Here is a 21,294-nt window from a genome sequence, read left to right as displayed (position 1 = left end):
ATTTTTGGGGGGAAATATAATAATAACAAGGTTAGGTATAGCTTTAGAATTACATAGAATAGTGAGCATAATGGAGAGATTTCTTACCCCATATGCTCTAAGGGGGGAAATTATAAGGATGATATTAGAAATTAAATCTTATTATATTAGTTTAGAGATAAGAAGTAGAGAAGCTGGCTTGAGAAAGAATTGGAGTTTTAAATAGATCTGAGAGTGTCAGTTTCAAATGTTGACAGTTTAACAGTTTTTCTGTGGCAGTTACTCTCCCTGGGTATGGCAGTTAGTCTCTGGGACTGGCAGTTTGGCTTTCTTGGAGTGCTGGGAGGAGGTGACATCTTTTTTCTCTTTCCTCACTGTCTGAGGTAAAAGTAAAGGAGGAAAAAACATGAAAGAGCTAAGTGATTTTCCTTTTCCAACTTGGGAAACACTAGTGACTGTATCTGTTTCATAAATTGTTTTATATCTGAGAAGACCAAAGAAAGACCTGGTCTTTGGTTTGAACTCTGAGTCTGCTAAGGCTCAGAGTCCTAACTTGGTTCTTGCTGAGCCATCTGGTCTTTGTTATTTTTATAATTTCATATAAGGATAATAGTATTAGTTTTATTTTAGTATAGGGAAAATTTAGTCAGATCAGGAAGGATCAGTGTAGCCTGTGGAAACAGGAGGAGCGGTTCCTTGTGGAACCAGGGAGTTTTATTTGGGTGGAGTTAAAATCCCTTAGAGTTAGAAATCCTTTTTTTTAATCCTTATATTCTCAATAATAGTTTATTTTTTATAACAAGAGTCTCCTTAGCATCCTTGCACCTGACCCTAAAGAAAAGTTCACTTATCAGCTTCATTTCAATTATATAAATTGAAGATACTTTGGCTTCATCTAACATTTCAAGTCTCATTAGATCAACTTTTCACCAAGGTTAGTCTAGAAGCATAACATAAAACATGGACTAAAACCAAATTGCGCATAAATGAGCCAAGAGAAATCATCTAGCATGTAGGTCACCCAGATCGTCTGGTTTAGGCCCTATAAAGGAAATTTCTGGCAGCTGAAGCATACATTAAGGATGATTTTTTTTAAACCTTTACCTTCCTGGTTCCAAGGCAGAAGAGCAGTAAGAGCTAGGCAGTGGGTGTTAAGTGACTTGTCTGGAGTCAGCCAGGAAGGAAATGTCCGAGACCATATTTGAATCCAGGACTTCCTGTCTTTGAGCCTGGCTCTCAATTCACTGAGCCATCTAGTGGCCCCCAAGAATGAATCTCGAAATGCTATAGTTTAAGTAAATTTCTGAAGGCCTGAAAATTTCAAAGGGAAGTCACTCTAAGACCCTTATCATTCTAAACTGAAGAATCTAGAAGTTTCCCTCCATGTTCTTAACTTCTTCTTAGTGTTCTCCTTATACAATGCTCCATCACCCATCCTTATACCTTTTGCAGTGGTTGTCTCCTATTCCTGAAAGTACTGATTTCTTGATTCCCCCGCTTAGAATATTTAGTTTCCCTAAAAAATTTTTGCTCCTATAGCTAATGCTTTTCCTTTCCCAAATTATTGTGTCTCTTTCTTGCATAATCCTATATATGTATATGCTGTCTTCTCCAACAGAATGTAAGTTCTTTGAGAGAGGACATTAATGCAAAAGTGAAGCTATGCCTGCCCTCAAATACTGAAATACTTACATCTGGCACTCAGCTCAAAGGAAGTGATTGGGCTGCTGAGGCTATGGTAGGAAGCTTCCAGCATTTTCCTAAGCTTATGTTGTGGTTTCATGGTCAATTACTTTTGCTGTTTGCCCTTAAAATTCCTTCTTCCACAAGCTTATATCTTTCCTAAAACCAGTATATACATATAAAAACCTGTTTCCATAATAGGACGAACAAAAAGGCTTTCTAAATGCTCACAATATCTTTTCCATCATACTAGGTATTTGTGCAAACATCTCTCAAAGCTCTGAGCTTTGAGGAAACAATTTCTTCCTGGCAAGACTGAACCTATTTTAGGGTACCATGTGATATGTTATCTTTTTTGGGGGTGTCATTTTTCATATCATCAATCTGGAGTTTCTTTTCTAGAAAAATATTAAATATCTGAAAAAATAATTTCTTTTTCTTACTATAAGCTCTGAATCTGAGATAGATAGATGGCAAAACTCAAGAATAATACCACAGAGAAAAGCAGTCATGTTTATCACAACTCAGTTTTTAATGGGCTATGCTAAAACTTAAGGGAACTCAAGACTTAAACTACATTGTTTTGAGCTTTAAACTATTGTTTCATTCTGCATACAAGTTAATATCTTTTTCTTATTGTTGATCATAAATCTAAATAAAATGGTGAGTTTTAGATCTTTCCTTGCTTGTGGTAGTATTCAAAACACAAGATTTATAAAGAACTAACCATTGTGAAAACTACAGTAAAAGGAAAAGCAAATTTCCAGTCACCTTCTGGGTATTGTTACAGCCACAAGCATCTTTTCAAAGGCAACTATTTATCATTAAAAAAAAAACCCTGTAAAAGCTGACAACACATTGCACTCACTTAAAAGTGATGAAAACTTTATTAAGATTAGACAAATACCTAAACAACCCAATTATTAATAACAAATGACTTTAAATTGAAGAGAAAAGATGAATAAATCATTAGCATTTTTCTATCTTGACATATCTTTCTTTCTTGAAGACAATTGGTAAAGAAATTTTATTATTTTAGGCCTTGCAGGTAAAGGAATAAACTTCAACAGGGCAATAGGACACTTCTCAGCTACACTGGACATTTAGTTAAAAATGACCTTTGGTAGATCCTTTATCACAAAGGGCAGTGCTTTGTATTTTATTAGAATTTTTCTTACTCCCAAAGGACTATTTGGTATAAAGTTTCTTCTATTCACATTTTTAAACTCTAATGTTGAGTACAATATACTGATGGTACCGTAGGACTATTAAAAATGAAGAGCAAATAAATGAAGGGATAGTTAATTAGCAATCAACATAAGTAAGATTCTAACAAATAAAAATAAATCTAAATTTTTAGGATAAGTGCAAAGGATAGAGAACCAGATTTGGAGTTAGAGAACTTGAATTTGAATTTTATATCTGCCACTTCTTACCTATCTGAATGTAGTAAAATCACTTGTCTTCATTAGGACTTAGTTTCCTCATTTACAAAATGATGACATGTAGTAGATGAAGATTCCTTCCAGCTCTAAATCTCTGATTCTGTGTTGAATGTGGAAAATTCTGTATGTTTTTGAGTTACATTAAAATGCTTGGGTAATAATATTCCAAGCTGAGATTTGAATTATTATGTCCTATATAAATCCTTATATCTGTGTATGATAGGTATCCATTACATATTATCTTTGCATATAAATCTACATATTATATGTGATCTACATATTATCAAAATGGCAAACCATTTCAGTATCTTTGCCAAGAAAACCTCATATGGGGTCAAAAAGAGTCAGATATGACTAAATGCCTGAATGACAACAAATATATTATCTATGTCTTACATTCTTATATCTGTGTATCTCCTTTTTCAGCATGTTTTTGTAGAAAGTGTATTGGATACAGCATCAGAAATCATCAGTTCAAGTTCTCTCCCTTATTAGATGCACTACTTTAGGAAAATAACTCTCCTAAGCTTTAGTTTCCTCATCTGTCATATGGGGGTGATAGTTATAGAAATGGGTATTGTGAGAATCAATTGAAATGGGGTGCTCTATAACTGTAAAATGCCAAAAAATGTAAATTATTATTACTATGATGTTATTTCAGATGTATCATAACATGCTAAAATATATACTCAAATGATGAAACAAATAGCTTGAACCTATAAAGTGAGTTACCATCACGTAAATAGTTGAATCTGTGTATACAATATACTCTTCTAATTTTCTCAATCATAAAAAAAATTGATTTTAAAATACAAAAATGTTACATAGAGAAAATTCACTATAATCAAGACTATGTCTGACCTCAAGGTAATGCCAGGGAGAAACATACAAGAAGATAAGAGCAAGATGTGTTATTTATAGAAATGTATTTTATGAAGCTCCATTTTCCTCTCAGTACAACATCTACACCTCTGACTCTTGAATCTTTTGAGTCAATAAAGCAGACTCAGGAGAAGCAGTTACAGAAGTGTTCCATGCTTGTGGATCTATAATATTTCTGCCCTGGGATAGGCAATTTAGAAGTTTCTCATTTCTGGGGCTCATCACGTTGATGCCAAAATCAGTGAGCACAGTCAGATGGTAATGAGCCAGGATTCTTGAGCTCAAGCAGTCTTTAGCCTCAACTTCTGACTCCCTAGGATCTGGGACTACAGGAATACATCATTATACCTGGCTAGTCAGTGGTTTTTGATAGAAATATGAAAGGGAGAGGTCTTTCCTCCTACCTCTTACCTCTAAATCTGGCTACAAAATATTTTAGGCCAGGAGGACAAAATATAATCAATTTTTGAGTGAATAAATGAAATTTAGACATTGGATACTTTGAGGCTTCATTTATAGTGCATTTGCACACACTGATTTGCCAGATAGCTTCCACATTATTTATTAGAAATAAAAATATATTTACTATTAAAATATTACATGTAACATAAATGTTATCATGTTATGTTACTTGAACTAAATATTTTCTATTACTTAAATATTATGTGCAAAGTATACTAAAACATTATGATTAAATTTATCATTTTTTAAAGACTGAATCTCCCTATCTTAATCAGGCTAGAAGTGCAAGGGGACTATTCAGTAGGCTTATTCCCTTCTGAGAGCTCTGATCTGTTGATCTATTTCCCCAACTATCCCTAGGGTGCATCCTTTAAATCAGTGGTTCCCAAACTTTTTTGGTCTACCACCCCCTTTCCAGAAAAAATATTACTTAGCCCCCTGGAAATTAATTTTTTAAAATTTTAATAGCAATTAATAGGAAAGATAAATGCACCTGTATCACCACCTCCCTGGATCACTGCAGCGCCCACCAGGGGGCAGTGGCGCCCACTTTGGGAATCACTGCTTTAAATGTTGAACTTTAGTGCTGACACCTGGTCCCAATGCATACATAGAGTCCTAGTGCAACTCAAAGCTCCCAAACTCAAGAGATCCACACCAAAATTCTGGGATGATAGGCATGTGCCATCATATCCACAGAATATTTATGAACAGCCTTTTGGAATCTCACTCACTCTCTCTACCAATTAATAAAATTACTTGCTTCAAAGTCCTACTTGAAACTCTCTTCTTCTATATTGCTTTCCCTGAATAACTTCCTTGAATTATGTGTTTATTTTACTACATATTCTTTTAGCATGTAATTACTTAGTTCCTCTTACTGAATACTAACATTTCCATATATATTATATTTCAAATTGTTCTCAGGCTATTTCATGCAAATGGTGAGCCCAAGTATAATTTCTTTTATACACCTAATAATGATCAATTAAGACTTCATTTATTGATTGGTCAAATGACCTAGTTAACATCACAAGATCTCTGGATTTTGGGAAGTGAATCCAAAATTTCAGTGGGGCTAACTAACTAAACATACATATGCCTGAATCCTGCTAAAGTCTCCTTGGTCAACATCAATAAAATCATATCGACTGGGCTTCTATTCTTATGCTAGACATACAGCTACAAATACATGTCTCTCCTCTGTCAGTCTCTTGATTTCAGGCTGCCTTAAGTAATATTGGAAAACTAATTTATGCTCCTGCAGGCTTACTAGCAATGATATTTTGGTTAATGGTTGGAAAAAAAGCAGTTACCTTAAAAGTTCTGGATACCACAGTTTTATGTGTGTTTGAGTGAGTAGTGATTGCCCATTTCCACAGTGTAATGCTAATTCTATAATTCTCTTAAGGCAAGTGTCATTGCCACAAGATCATGGATTAGTTAGTTATATAAAAAAGAATTATAAATAATTGTGACTCACCAAGATAGCAATTTAATGGGAAAGCCTATACATCAGAACTCTTTGTTTTCAGGGTCACAACATGGAAGCATACTTGCCTGTGCTATTATTAAATAAGCCTCTCCTTCCCCCATTCTTACTTTCTCCACCAAAACTTCCTAATTATATGGATTAGTGATAACTAATAAAATAATAAAACTAAAGAAAACTAATAAAAAAGGTAACAGAAGAAATATTCACAGACTATGAATTTTTTTTCATGACAAGTAATTTTCGGAGAAAAGACTAAACACCAAGGAATCCCCCTTATTTATTCAGGAACTGCCATGAAAATATGACAATTCTTTCACAAAGTAATTCTGGGAGGTAATATATAGAAAGCCTTGAAGTCAGCAGAAATCAGACTCGAATACTGCTTCCAGTGCTTATAAACTGTATGACCATGGGGGCAAATCACTCCATCTTCCTGAACCTCAGTTTCCTCACATGTAAAATGGGAGTAATAATCCTATACTATAGAATCATTGACCTAGAAATCTAATCCAAACCAATCATTTTGTGGGCAGCAAGTTGGTACAGTGGATAGAGTACAAGGCATTGAGTCAGGAGAATCTGAGTTCAAATCTAGTCTCAGACGGTTTGAGTCTGAGCAAATTACTTAACTTCTGTTCACCTCAGTTTCTTCATCTTTAAAGTGGGAATATAGCATGTACCACCCAGGTTACTGTGAGAATAAAATGAGATGATATTTGTACCTGGTACACAATAGGTCCTACATAGATGTTAGTTATAATTACTATTTTACAGATGAGGAACTATGGTCCAGGGAGGTTTGATTTGCCCAAGTTCACATACCGTAGTAAGTATCAGAGGCCAGATTGAACTACTCTTACTCTAGAGCTATCATTCTTTCTACAATACCATATTGCACCTACCTCATACAGTTGATGGGAAGTTCAAATAAAATAATGGACATAATATTCTTTATAAGCCTTAAAGTTCTATACAAATGTCAACTTTATTATTATTATTATTTTGAGCATTATTTAAAAAAAAGCCTAGACCTGTGATTTCAATAGTGATAGGAACTCTCAGCATGGAAACTCCTCCTACTAATGCAATTCTATAACTCATTTGTAACTTATAGTCATAAAGTCTTAGAGCAGTGACAGGTCAAATGACTTGCCCATGGTCACACAGTGTGTATAAGTCAGGTTTGAGATTTGAATAGGTCTTTTGAAGTCCAAGGTTGGCTTTTGATTCACAATGCTATAGTTTCATTATTTTACAAATACATATGCACTTATATAGATAAAATATGCAGACCCTGAAAAGGCTATGTCCTATTTCTTACCAGAAGATATGGGAAGGAAAACACCACGAAACTGATAGTTTCCTAATAGACTCAGTATATGTACCAGGTTGCCCTCAACTGGCCCTTCCCTCCCTTCAAAAAAAAAATCAAGGGTAAGGAGGATAAATTAAACAATTAAAAGAATAGCACTTTACCTTGTTCTTGCTTGATCCTCTCTCTTTCTGCATATCCAGCAGCTAGCATGTTAAGTCTATTTAGCCATCTGAAAGAATAAATGTTTTTTAAGAACCAGCCATGCTGTTAAAATGTGATAATTTCCCAAATCTTATGTATCTTATTATATTTGAACTGAAGGAGATAGGGAAAAGATTTTTCTCTATAGAGTGTTTTCTTTGATACTATGACTCATTTTATCACCAAGGATCATCATTTTGCCACCATACACAAATTGGTATACCATACACCATACACATTAAAGAGTTTTCCATTGGTAACTCTTTAATGAAGATGTGCAACATTTGGAAAATAAAGATTTTGAGATAATCAAAGCCACATTAAATCTAATGTTTATAGATGTGCCACCACTCCAATTATCTCTTCTGTGCTTTATTCTCAAAACCAACAACATTTTCTAAAGATTTAGGCATATTTAGGTCTAACTTGGCCTGATAAGGGAAGGAAAAGATTCAGAGCTCATCTGTGAGAGGAATAAGTTTTCTGTGTAACTAGCAAGGGGACTTAATTATCTTGTTATGTGTTTTGCTGAAACACATTTATGTTTCATGGAATCGGCAAAAAAGTCATCATGGGGACACATCTGAAGCTCATCTCTAAATGTGAAGTGATTGTGGTTTTTCTGCTAGTGTGTACACTTGCAACCTCTGCTCAGATCCTGAAGATTTATTTCCATGAGCAAAATAAGTTAAAAATAAACTCCTGCTATTCTTTTGTCTTTTAGGAGTGCTGCCACGGTCAAATGCAGTCAGCTGCCTGGAGCAATGTAGCCTCTTTCCTTACCCCCATGGGGGCTTTCAGTGTGTTCGTTATCTAACTGCTCACACTGCATCAGCTTCTCAGATCACTAAGTCTTTAAACCAAAGTGACAACCTCCCATTGGTAAATCTGGAATTATTTTTTACCAAATCTATTTCCAAATAAGAAAGAGTGGACTTTATGTCTATTACCTGCTATCAGTATGTAGATCTGGAATAATTTTTGTCTCAGTTAATTCTATTGTTTATTGGAATAATATAATACAAAAACACTCATAGAGAGTAACTGCACCCAAGAGTTTTTCTCTTCTTGTGCTACATAACAAGATAGAAACTTATCCTTCTTGACAAGTGGAAGAAAACATCCTTTGAAGCTATTCCCATATTTCATCTTTTATGCCAGGAGGTGGCAACCTGGATTCATATGGTTATAATGTCAAGAAATGAGCTGTAGAGTTCTATTCTTGGAAAATGAATCTAGAAAACATGATTTATCCTCTGTTTTAAGATCCCATCTTGTTTTGAAAGAATGGAAAATTAAAAAGAAAACGGTACAGTCAACAAGAATTTAGTAAGCACTTACTGTATGCCAGATATTGTAATAATCAAAGGCCCTCAAAGCACCAAAAGACAAAAACTGTGTGAGAATATTATATTACCTATTTTGGGAAGTAATAGAGAATGAAAGGAAAACAATAAAGAATGATAAAATTCAGTGACACAAAATTTCAAAACAAAAACACATAGACACATGGAAGAATTCCAAGAATCATCAAGCCATACAAACAAAACCCTTTAACATCGTCAACTGATGGTTAGAACTGACAACTAATCTTATGATGAATTAAAGGAAAAACACTTACAGAGAAACTGGCACAAAAACATGACTTATGAGGCAAATAACTTATCTATCTACTCTGGAGAAGAGCTGTCCCTGAGCTTTATGGATAAAGAAGAAAAGGACTCTTAAACTAATAATATTAAAATATATTTTAATCCCAGTTTCTTCATATGTCCCTTATTGGTACACAGTTCTGCAAAGAAATTCCATTTTATGAGCATAATTTAAAACATGGGTTCTTTTAGAGATCAAAGAATTTCAAAAGGCCTTCTTAGTTTTTCCTACAAGGTTTAAAACTAAAATACCAAACTCTTTGAAATTCCTTGTGTGACCTGCAAAAGAATCCATTATTTTTTACACAGCTCATAAGATGGAATTTTTCTGAAGAGTGATGCAGTGTTTCTCTGCTAATGGAAAATTCCTCTTAGAAAAATATATGAATGGAATTGCCATCTAGGTATTAGCTAGAAGAAGCTCATTAGTTTTGTTGTAATTCAGAGAACTGTGTAGATAATTGTGAATTTCTTCCTGAAGAAGATTTCAAAATCTATATGGCTAGTTCTAACCTCTTTCCTACATCGTTACTTACATTTTGGACATTTCTAACTGGATATCCTGCAGCGATTTCAAATTTAACATGCTGAAAATAGAACTTATTTTCTTTCCGTCTAAACTCTCCTCTCTTCCAAACTTCCCTATAACTGTTGAGAGTGCCACTATCCATCCAGTCACAAAGGCTTATACTTTTGGTTTCACCCTCCACTTTCACTCTATATATCCAAACTGTTACCAGTTCTTCTACATGAACAACACCTTTCCATGCATCCTCTTGTCTCCACTCATAATAAACAGAGCCCTAGTTCAGACCTGCTCACCACCTCTTGCTTGTATGATTCATTATAATAGCCTTATAAATTTTGGTCTCCATGCCTCATGTCTTCTAATCTAAACCATCTGCCACTCATTCATCAAGGTCATTTTCATAATATGTATGTCTGACTCTGTAACCTTACTATTTACCTCCTGTGGGCTCCTATGATCTCCAGGATGAAATACAGACAGACTCCTTTCTTTGGCATTCGACTCTTTATAACTTAGCCCCTGCCTCTTCCTCTCCAGTATTTACTATTTCCCTCCATGAATTCTATGACCCAGCTCTATTGGTGTACTTTACTGGTGTTCTCTACTGGTATACTTGTAATTCCCTGAGAACAACAACTGATCTGTCTCTGAGGCTTTATACTGACTGCCCTTTATCCTTGGAATGTTCTTTCCCCTCAATTTTGCCTCTTAGTTTCTTTCAATATTCAGCAGAAATCCAACTTCTTCAGGAGGACTTTCCTGGTACCCCAGCTGCTAGTGCTTTGTTCCCTCAGATTACTTTCCATCTACACTATATATATTTTGTATATATCTAATTACTTCTATGATTGTCTCCCTCATCCCCATTTTGAGAAGAGGGTTTTTTTGAATTTCTTTGCATTCTCAATTCTTAGTTCATCTCCTGGCAGATAGCAAGCACTAATACACGCCTGCTGAGTGACTGACATATCATAAGAACATGGGATAGTTCATAAAGATGTAGACTGGGGAAAGTCTTTGAGAGAAGGATTTATCTTTCATGACCAAAACATCTTCAAATAAGAAGGAAATAGAAACAGGTAACTTGGATATAAGCTCTTAGGATGGACAATCCATTTTTAAACAAGGCATGGGATAATATTTCATAAAGAAGCAAATATTATGCTTAAGAAAACTCCAAATAAATCTTAATCTAAAGGATAGTTTCAATATTACTATTATTTTTTTACTGAATAGATTTTCTTATATGTGAAAAGATATGTATGTGCCTATAAATTGTATGCATACACTCACACTGAGAGTTTAATATGTAGAAGTAAAGGAACCTACCTGTCAGAGGAAAGCACAATTCCATCAATAATGCCCCATTAGTTTTTTCTTGCCTCTTGTCTCACCTAAAGTAACATGTGGTGCTAAAAGGCTTTCCTGATGAAAGTAGTTGTTAGGGACATGAGTGTGAACAAAAAAGAGAAAAATGTCTGAACTATAATTAGGAAGAAAAGACTCAGTATTCCAGTCTGTGTAGCTCTTGAAGTTATTTGGCTTCACTTATGAGCTTACATGAAAAATACTTTGAAAGATTTAAGGTGTGCAAAAATCTTTTTCACATAGGAAAGATTTTCTTAGACCTATTTTTTGGAAAAAATGAAAGCAACAAAAAAGGTGGTCGATTTTAGATTTTCACAAAACAGATGCATCTAAAAATATCATGAGTTATGTCTGGGAACATGGGCAGTGAGGTCAACATACTTTTTGAGCAATCGAGAAGAAAAACCATGGTGAATGAGGGGGGTTGTTTATGAGTTAAGTGACAAATATTTTTTAGAAGAAAACCCAAAACATAAAAGTCACATCATTTTTCAGACAAAAAAAGTCACATTAAGGTGAGTCACAGACCAGGAAATAATTTATTATCTTTCTAAGATGATAGAGATTCCTTTGAACTGGCCCATCCTTTTTACTAGTGGTGCATATATTTTCTTCTCTCTGTGGACAAAGCCAGCCTTCACAGCATATGTAATGCTATGAGAAAGGAGTTACTCATAGATATTACTCAGTCAATTTTCAACTTGGTCATAATGTGAACCTTTCACATTTATCTTGAAATTAGTGATCTCAAATGTGTGGGCAATCCTTTGTGAGCAGCCAGCTCAATGGTGCCTAGCAGAACAATTAAAAAACAGAGTAACAGCAAGACCTCTAATAGTACATATTAATCAATATTTCCATTTTGTGGAGAAGCTTAAATTGGGAGTTCAAAAAACTGTCCAGATTTTCAAATAGTAATGACAGTGGCATTTTTCATGATCAAGGATTCATATAAATCAAGGAAAAATGCTGTAAATCACTTAAAAAGCTTAGCTTTCTCATTAGTAGTAAATCATTTTTATCAAGTTTTATGCACCATCTGGTTCCATAGCTCCTATTCTTCCTTAACATCCATCTCTTTGGCATTAAGGGAAAAACAGGATGAGAAATTGATTATTGTTAAAAGTATTAGGGTTTTTATTTAATCTCTTTTATCTTATCAGTGGAACTATACAGTTATCTGTGTATTTTTAAAGTTCGGGACTTATTCATTATGGATAGGAAAAGGATAGAGATAAGGTATTATGAGTAATATGAGGTGACATGGCAAATTTTGGATAGAAAATGACATAAATAAAATCAATATGTGTGTGTATATGTGTTGTTTTTGTTCCACCTTTGTGTAATACAACATTTATTTATATTCCTAATAAACTTGCCAGCTAATGAGGAATTTGATCAGATTTAACTACACATCTGATCTATTTTTAAACATTATTCAAGGGAAAAATAGAAGAATAGAGTATTTGAGAAATAAAAGGAGACAACAGCCCAAACCAAGGAGAATATGGTATCTAGCCATCTCAGGTACTGTTTAGTTCTGACTAATTGATGGATATGGTCAAGTTTTCCTCGTTCATCAGACTATCACAATTCAATTCACTTCCATTTAGCAAGCATTTGTTACAAATCTACTTTTTTGCCAGCCATTGGCAATACTAATACAGAACCAAGAAAATTAAGCACAAAATAGACACAAAGTAATTTTCTGGGAGAGAACTCTAGCCACTGGAAAGAGCAGGATAAACTTCTTTTAGGAGGTGGTGCTTGAGATGAATTTTGAAGGAAACTAGGATTCCAATAGGTAGAGATAAGGAAGAAGAGTTCTGCAGACATGAGGATAATGAATGTGTAACTATGGAGAAAGAATATGAAATGCTTTGAAAAGGGAATAGCAATCAAGCCAATTTGGCTAAAATGTTGAGTTCATGAAGGAGTGTAATGTCCAGTAAGGCTAGAAAGGTAGGCTCATTCCAGATTGTGAAGGATTTTAAGAGTCATATGGAAAAGTATGTATTTTATCTTAGAGACAAGAGGGAGCCACAGAAGTTGATCTTCAGTAAGGAAGTAACATGGTTAGAAGTGTGCTTTAGGGTTTTCAATTTTATAGCTATGTGAAATTAGGGAGAAAAGAGGGATTAGGGAGAGAAGATCCTGGAGATAAGGCAACAGTTATATAGATGAGAGGAGGTGAAAGCCAATCATGCACAACTTAAATCTTTTCATAAGACAAAAAGAAATATCAGCTTCCTTAGATAAGGACTGGAGCACTCGAGATGAATGCTACTTCATTTCAGCTTTTGATAATTCCAGGCATTTTAAAAAAATATAACCTTACTTTCCTATTTTAAATGCTCATGTTTAGATTAAATATTAATTTGGATAACAAATCAATTCACTATGTGGCTGGTGAGTGATAATTACTTTTTAACACTGAAGAAAATGTCACAGCTTAATATCAGATATTACAATGGTCTTGTGGAACAATGATTGGGTTCAATTAAGAAAAAATCTAAATACAAATCAAACAAATCTTTCTTTATCTTAGATATATTGGTACTATTGAATATACATAAGTATCATTGTAAAAACACTACAAGAATCCAGGTTATCCACAAAATATATGACTGGCTCTTTATAGCTTGCAAAGTTTGGTTCATTATTTTACCTGTTCATATCATCCAGATGTTCGGCAGCAAAGTAGAAACTCTTGATTTTAGGATGACAAGCTTTGAATGCACTGTGAAGATGAACATAGTAAAAAGAGGTTAAGTAATAGGCACTTTATTTCCAGGCATAAAATGATTAAAATATTCTTTGCTATTCATTAACATACCTCATAAGACTGCTTTTGTGTACATGAATAGTGGTTCTACCATTATGACAGTTAAGGTCAAGTTAAAAGAATGAATAAATCAGCTTAGTCATTAAAATTTATTAACCACCTAAATACAAAAAATGGGTGTAAATGTAAATAAAATCTAATGCCAATACATAAAAGATTTGTGATTTCACCAGCCTGTGGAAACTCCCAGTGTGTTAACTCTTTCTGTCAACACAGATTGGAGCCAAACATGACTCAGTTGGTAAGCCCTATGAAGCTGCTTGAAATTCTGATGAATTATGTGATTTTCCTGGGTTTAAAGGGCAAATATCAGAGGGGAGATTTGAATTCAGGTCTTCCTGATTCCAAGTTTGGCACTCTATACACTACTGACATAGCCTTAAGCAGTTTGCATATTGAAAGATGCATATAGACATTTTCAAAGTAGCTTTTCTGTAATTGCTGATCTCTAGATCCATGAATTAATTGAGAGTCCTACTCATATATCCATTCCCTAAGACATGATGGCTGGGATAATGAAAAAAAAATCTGGGTAAATTAAAGGATAACTTTGCACAATTTAGGTAAACTTTAAAATTATTTCTATATTTTGCAAGTGAAGAAAGGGAAAAAGAGGAATTCAGGATTAAGGGAAAAGACAGAATAGAAAGGAAAATAGTCCAACCAATCTAAAAAATTCTCTCCAATTTTAAGATTTTTGTGGACAATCATAGAAACAAACTGAAGGGAATCAAGTCGACTCAATTAAACTGGTGTCTCTAATAAGCAGGGGGTTATGCACCAAAGATGACTTTAATCTCTCCCCACTGACCGAAAAATAGGCTCAGGAAAAATATGTGACAATGATGTGAGTTTTTGCCTTAATGATAACACTAATCCCATTTTGAATTTTCAAGACTTTTGCATTTATTGCTTAATCACAAACTTTTATGCTTCTGACATAATTCTGTAAAATGAGTTAGGCATAATTATTTTCACTTTATACAAGTGAAAACTGAGAGATAAGGAGAAACTATGAAAAATCAGTGACATCTCATGAGGCTTACATGAAACAATGCCAGAGGTAAAGTAATACTCCACAGTAAACCACTTGATTGTTAAAAACTAATGCATTTCGTATAATTGCTGTGTTTGTTTTGGTAGATAGATTCCTAAGTATTTTATATTATTTAGGGTGATTTTAAACGGTGTTTCTCTTTCTACTTCTTGCTGCTCTAGTGTGTTGGAAATGTATAGAAATGCTGATGATTTATGTGCATTTATTTTGTATCCTGCAACTTTGCTAAAGTTGATTATTTCTACAACCTTAATTTCCAATTAGTTTTTGATTTGCCTGTCCAAGTGCCCTTACTAATTATTATTTTTATTGCATTATGATCTGAGGAGGTTACATTTATTATTTCTGCTGTTTTGCATTTGTTTGCAATGTTTCTATGCCCTATTACATGGTCAGTCTTTGTGAACGTACCACATGCAGCTGAAAAGAAGGTGTATTCCTTTTTGTCCCTATTTATTTTTCTCCACATATCTATTAAATCTAATTTTTCAAAACACTTTCCAAACAAATAAAACTAGATCTAAACAATTGGAAAAACATTGATTGCTCATGGGTAGGATGAGCTAACATAATAAAAATGACCATTCTACCCAAATTAATTTACCTATTTAGCACCATACCTATCAAACTACCAAAAAACTTTTTTACTGAATTAGGAAAAACTATAACAAAGTTTATTTGGAATAACAGAAGATCAAGAATATCAAGGGAAATAATGAAAAAAAATGTGAAGGAAGGGGGCCTAGCAGTACCAGATATTAAACTGTACTCTAAAGCAGCGGTCATCAAAACGGTGTGGTACTGGCTAAGAGACAGAAGGGAGGATCAGTGCAATAGACTTGGGGTAAGTGACATCAGCAAGACAGTGTATGATAAACCCAAAGAGCCCAACTTTTGGGACATGAATCCACTATTTGACAAAAACTGCTGGGAAATTTGGAAAACAATATGGGAGAGATTAGGTTTAGATCAGTATCTCACACCCTACACCAAGATAAATTCAGAATGGGTGAATGACTTGAATATAAAGAGGGAAACTATAAATAAGTTAAGTGAACACAGAATAGTATACTTGTTAGATCTCTGGGAAAAGAAAGATTTTAAAACCAAGCAAGAGTTAGAGAGAATTACAAAATGTAAAATAAATGATTTTGATTATATCAAACTAAATAGCTTTTGTACAAACAAAAACAATGCATCCAAAATCAGAAGGGAAACAACAAATTGGGAAAAAATCTTTATAACAAAAAACTGACAGGGGTCTAATTACTCAAATATACAAGGAGTTAAATCAACTGCATAAAAAAATCAAGCCATTCCCCAATTGATAAATGGGCAAGAGACATAAATAGGCAATTTTCAGATAAAGAAATCAAAAGTATCAATAAGCACATGAGAAAATGTTCTAAATCTCTAGTTATTAGAGAAATGCAAATCAAAACAACTCTGAGGTATCACCTCACACCTAGGAGATTGGCTAAAATGAAAGAAGGGGAGAGTAATGAATGCTGGAGGGAATGTGGCAAAATTGGGACATTAATGCATTGCTGGTGGAGTTGTGAACTGATCCAACCATTCTGGATGGCAATTTGGAACTATGCTTAAAGGGCTATAAAAGAATGCCTGCCCTTTGATCCAGCCATACCATTGTTGGGTTTGTACCCCAAAGAGATCATAGATAAACAGACTTGTATGAAAATATTTATAGCTGCGCTTTTTGTGGTGGCAAACAACTGGAAAATGAGTGCATGTCCTTCAATTTGGGGAATGGCTGAACAAATTGTGGTATATGCTGGTGATGGAATACTATTGTACTAAAAGGTATAATAAACTGGAGGAGTTCCAGGTGAACTGGGAAGACCTCCAGGAATTGATACAGAGTGAAAGGAGCAGAGCCAGAAGAACATTGTACACAGAGACTGATATACTATGGTAAAATCAAATGTAATGGACTTCTGTACTAGCAGCAATGCAATGATCCAGGACAATTCTGAGGGATTTATGGAAAAGAATGCTACCCACATTCAGAGGAAGAACTGCAGGAGTGGAAACACAGAAGAAAAGCAGCTGCTTGAACACATGGGTTGAGGCAGACATGATTGGGGATTTTAATTCGAAACTACCACACCAATGCAATGATGAACAATTTGGAAATAGGTCTTGATCAATGACACATGCTAAAACCAGGGGAAATGTGCATCAGCCAGGTGTGGGGGGAGGGCAAGGGCTGAAGGGGAAAGCAGGAGCATGAATCATGTAACCATGTTAACTTTACTGAAAATGAATATTAATAAATGTTTAAAAATACTCCAAAAAAAACTTGTGCATTTCTACAGATATACATTATTGCAAACTACTGCCCACATAAAAAGGAAAATTTCCATATCTGACTTAGAAGAAAAATGACTGAGTTAAATGGAAGGAAGCCTTAAAAAAGAACAAAGCCATCTATTTATATTATTTCTTTCATTAGACCACACATACTTTTGCTCAGTCTAGCCTATGATGAAAGTATAAGTCTATAGTTTTCTATGATTGTTACCCCAAACTGAAAGCGGAGACAAATAAAAACCATGCTTACTATTTCTTGCGACATTCGCTGGCTCTATCAATTTTAAATTCAGGCAAACTGATGAATCCTTCTGCTTTTTCATCCTAAAGAATAAAAAAAATCCTGTTCAGTACATCATCTATAGAAGATTGATAATTAAATAATCTAATTTATTCCTAATGATGTATCCAAGCAACTTTTCACTTTATTCCTCTAAATCAGAGCCAAGATTGACATTTTAGAAATGATACATATGGCATCTCCTCTTAAATTCTAGGTAATTTCACATCATTTTGGAAAAATAATATTTTTCCATCATCTTCTGAGTAATTTTTGATGACAAATGAAACAGTAAAATTAACAATAAAATATGTCATTAAAAACCTCTTCATTATTATGGAGTTAGAATATGTTACCTTCAGAAGTGAAAAAAAATTAAAATAAGCATTTTTCTTTCCAGGATGGTAATATGATACTAATAGCCATTTATGATTATTTAGCTTGGTAATGACTTGAGGTCCAAATTTTCACCTGACGCAGTCTGAGTATTTTCTTTAATTAAATATGAAGCTTAGATATGGAAAAATCTCCAAATTTGATTTTCAGTTTTGCACTTCAGCACATAATAAACAAATAAAATGAAGATAAAATGCCCCTTAACAAGACACTATGTTAGATACTGGTCTCAAAAACCCAATCAAGAAACATGAACTATATGTTTTTAAATATTAAAAGCTACCACTTGGTGCATTCAAGAATACTGGTATGTATTAGAAAGAGAACAATTAATTATTTGACTCTTTGGATTGAGTATATGATTTGTAATGAAAATTGCTCTTTAACAGCATTCCAAATGTAAAATATCTTTTAATTACATACTTTTATTAATAAATTCTTTTTTTCTCCTAAAACATGAGGAACTATTGCAGATGAATTAGGAAACATTTACTTTTAGAAAAAAACTTCATAACTGTCATATTTGGGATATCATTTTGTTTTTTCACTAGTTGGGATTATCATGATCTTGTCTGGACTTCTTGTTCCCAAAATTGTCTTCAATTTAAAAAATACTGATCATGCTTTTTGACCACACAGATTAAAATCAGATTACAGTTTTCCTAAACATTCTCATTCTCATTTTGCCAGTGGATTTGTACCATCTCAAAAGCTGAGAAATTTTCCATTTTTATATTTTCTCTTTCTATTTTCTTATCTCAGGATGATTTCTCAGGCCTCTTCCAGTTTTGTAGTCTACACAGACAAATACCTTATTCTTTGCAACAAAAGTTGGTTCTACTGAAAATAATTGCTCTGTAGGCACATGTAATTGAAAAAGGTCAGTGCAGAAACATTAACATATCTTGGTCAAAACATTTTCTTAATTCTTTAAAATATTTATTTTCTTTAATGTTACTTATTTAGGGAACAAATGCATGCTCCCTTTTCCAAATTTTGGGACATTTTAATTCTCTGGCATATATGACTTGATGTTTCATTTAAATTTTTTATAATTTTCATTTTTTACTTAACTTTAAATTCACATATTAGTAGTGCCTATGGTAGATTTTTACTGAATGAACAAATGAAAATTTGAGCATTATCTGCCACCTAATTTACTTTGTCATTTTCTCCTATAACTATGAAATTGGGCATTATAATTTCAGGTTCATATAAAGTTCTGCATATGTTGTTTCAGTTGATTCTTGTAAAAACCTATGAATTAGGTGCTATTGTCTCCATTTTATCAATAGGGAAACTGAGGTTAAGAAGTTAACTTGTAAGTATTTGAAAGTACTACATAAGTATTATTATTATTGCTATCGTTATTGTTGTTATTATTTCCAAACAAAAATAACAATTAGGATTTAGAATGGCTTGGAATGTAATTTGGACTTATTTATTTACTTCCCAAGGGCTAATAAAATCCTGTTGAATAGATGTTATTCACCACTGATTGCATAATTATCTTATTGTAACCTTTAGAAACTGGTAAATAAGAATGTTCAAAATTCTATTCATTTAGCATTAAGGAAGATAAAATATAATTCAGGAGGCAGAAGATATATAGTGATAAATGGTCTAACAGCAAATTAAAACATACAATGAAGCATTTCTTACTATTCCTTCCAGAACATCTCAGTGGAGAATAAATTATGGCTAATTTATGACTAAAACCAAAGTATGTGATTTACTGAAGTTAAAGTTCTTTTGCAGTTATTAGAGATCGTACATTTGCTGCATGTATAGAAAAGTACATAACAAAGGAAAATATGTGATGAATAACAAAACAAAAAATGATAGCATAACTTCTGTGGGCTGTAAGAAAAAGTGGTACATACATTTATTCAATGCCTATTGCTTGCTGAGCAATTATCCAACAAGCAGAAGAGGTACAAAGTTTTGAGGAATTCAGGTTCCTAAACATTAGAGAATACAATGTAAACTCCTTGGGGGCAGGATATGATTAATTTTTGTGTTTGTATCCCCAATGACTTACACAGCTACTGATACATGGTGGCTGGTAAGTTTAATAAATGTTTCTGGATTAGCTGTTTGAAGGACCTTAGTAAATAGGCTAAATACTAACACACAGGTGGCAACTATTTGTAGTGCTTATTTGACATACAGATTAGATATTAACAAATCAATGCTAATTTGAGGGGGGAAGGTCATTACTGATATTGGAATTGGAGAGGAAGAATTAGTTGGTCTTTAAAGGATGTTGAGAAACTCAACAGGCAAAGAGAGGAGAGCAAGATGTAAGAAAGAGACCCCCAAAAGTGGCTGGAGTAGAAAGAAATAGTGTGTGTCTAGGGTACTAGGAACTGTTTAGTTTATTTGGCACATATGGTAATATTTTTGTTCAGTCCTTTTTTCAGCTATGTCTAACTCTTAGTGACTATTTTGGGGTTTTCTTGGCAAAAATATTGGAGTGGTTTGCCATTTTATTCTCTCGCTCATTTTATAGATGAGGAACCTGAGGCAAATAGGGTTAAGTGACTTGCCCACAGACACACAACTAGTAAGTGTCTGAGGCCAGATTTAAACTCAGGAAAATGAATTTTTGTGACTCCAGGGAAAGCAATTTACCCAGAATGCCACCTAGCTGCCCTTATAGTCACTATACATTATATTATTAAAATAATAACATTGCCAAGTTATAAACTGACAATTAGTCCTTAGTTGTGACCTGGTCAGTGGATTAGTAATATTAAAATAATTATAATTAGTTGTATATACAAAAACCCAAAGCAATGGCCATAAAAGCCATAAAATTGACTCAAATATCTTTGCCAAGATAATACACATTTTGCTATTTGATAAGACAAATAATGCAAATGGAATCCATTGATATAACTATTCCATGGAGGAGAAATTCTATCTAAAATATTATAAGCAAGTATATAATTGTGGCAGAAGTGTAAAGGCCATTATACAGATTGAGAAACATTTAAAGAAAGACAATTTGGCAACTGGAGCAATTTCATGAGAATGCTGTATACTGTGCTTTGGTATAATTCCAGAAGATGTTATTTCTAAATATGTGGCTAGAAGGACAGTTTTATCCTCATAAAACATTATTACTAGTTATGTGTCTTGAAAGACTATTATTTCAATGAATCTATAAGAATTCTATACCTGAGCTGTTAGATGAAAAAAAATGGTATAGGGCCCTTCCAATTTTGGCTTTATATCCCTGGCACATAGGAGAGTGCCTGGTGTAGAATAGATGTTTAATATATGCTTACTGATTGACTATTGATGATTTCAGCATTAAGATTCTATGAACCTAAGACTATAAGTTTGTTCTCTTCCCTTCAGTCAAGCAA

At 33.7% G+C, this 21,294-nt stretch overlaps 1 protein-coding gene across 1 annotated transcript in view; it reads right to left on the bottom strand.

Moving 5' to 3' along the window:
- The window catches only part of CNKSR2 (connector enhancer of kinase suppressor of Ras 2), a 338,457-nt gene that overhangs the window by 45,072 nt on the left and 272,091 nt on the right, over positions 1–21,294 (bottom strand). Inside the window, exons 17-19 of the mRNA XM_044669208.1 lie at positions 17,495–17,568; positions 13,680–13,751; positions 7,423–7,490 (exon numbers count right to left, since the gene is read on the bottom strand). Coding sequence (XP_044525143.1) covers positions 7,423–7,490; positions 13,680–13,751; positions 17,495–17,568 — 214 coding nt within the window. The remainder of the gene's footprint in view (positions 1–7,422; positions 7,491–13,679; positions 13,752–17,494; positions 17,569–21,294) is intronic.

This window comes from Gracilinanus agilis, chromosome 3, assembly GCF_016433145.1.
Source record: "Gracilinanus agilis isolate LMUSP501 chromosome 3, AgileGrace, whole genome shotgun sequence".
Taxonomy (NCBI): Eukaryota; Metazoa; Chordata; class Mammalia; order Didelphimorphia; family Didelphidae; genus Gracilinanus; species Gracilinanus agilis.
The sequence above is the reverse complement of the archived record's forward strand: the minus strand, read 5'-3'. Positions and strand labels throughout refer to the sequence as shown.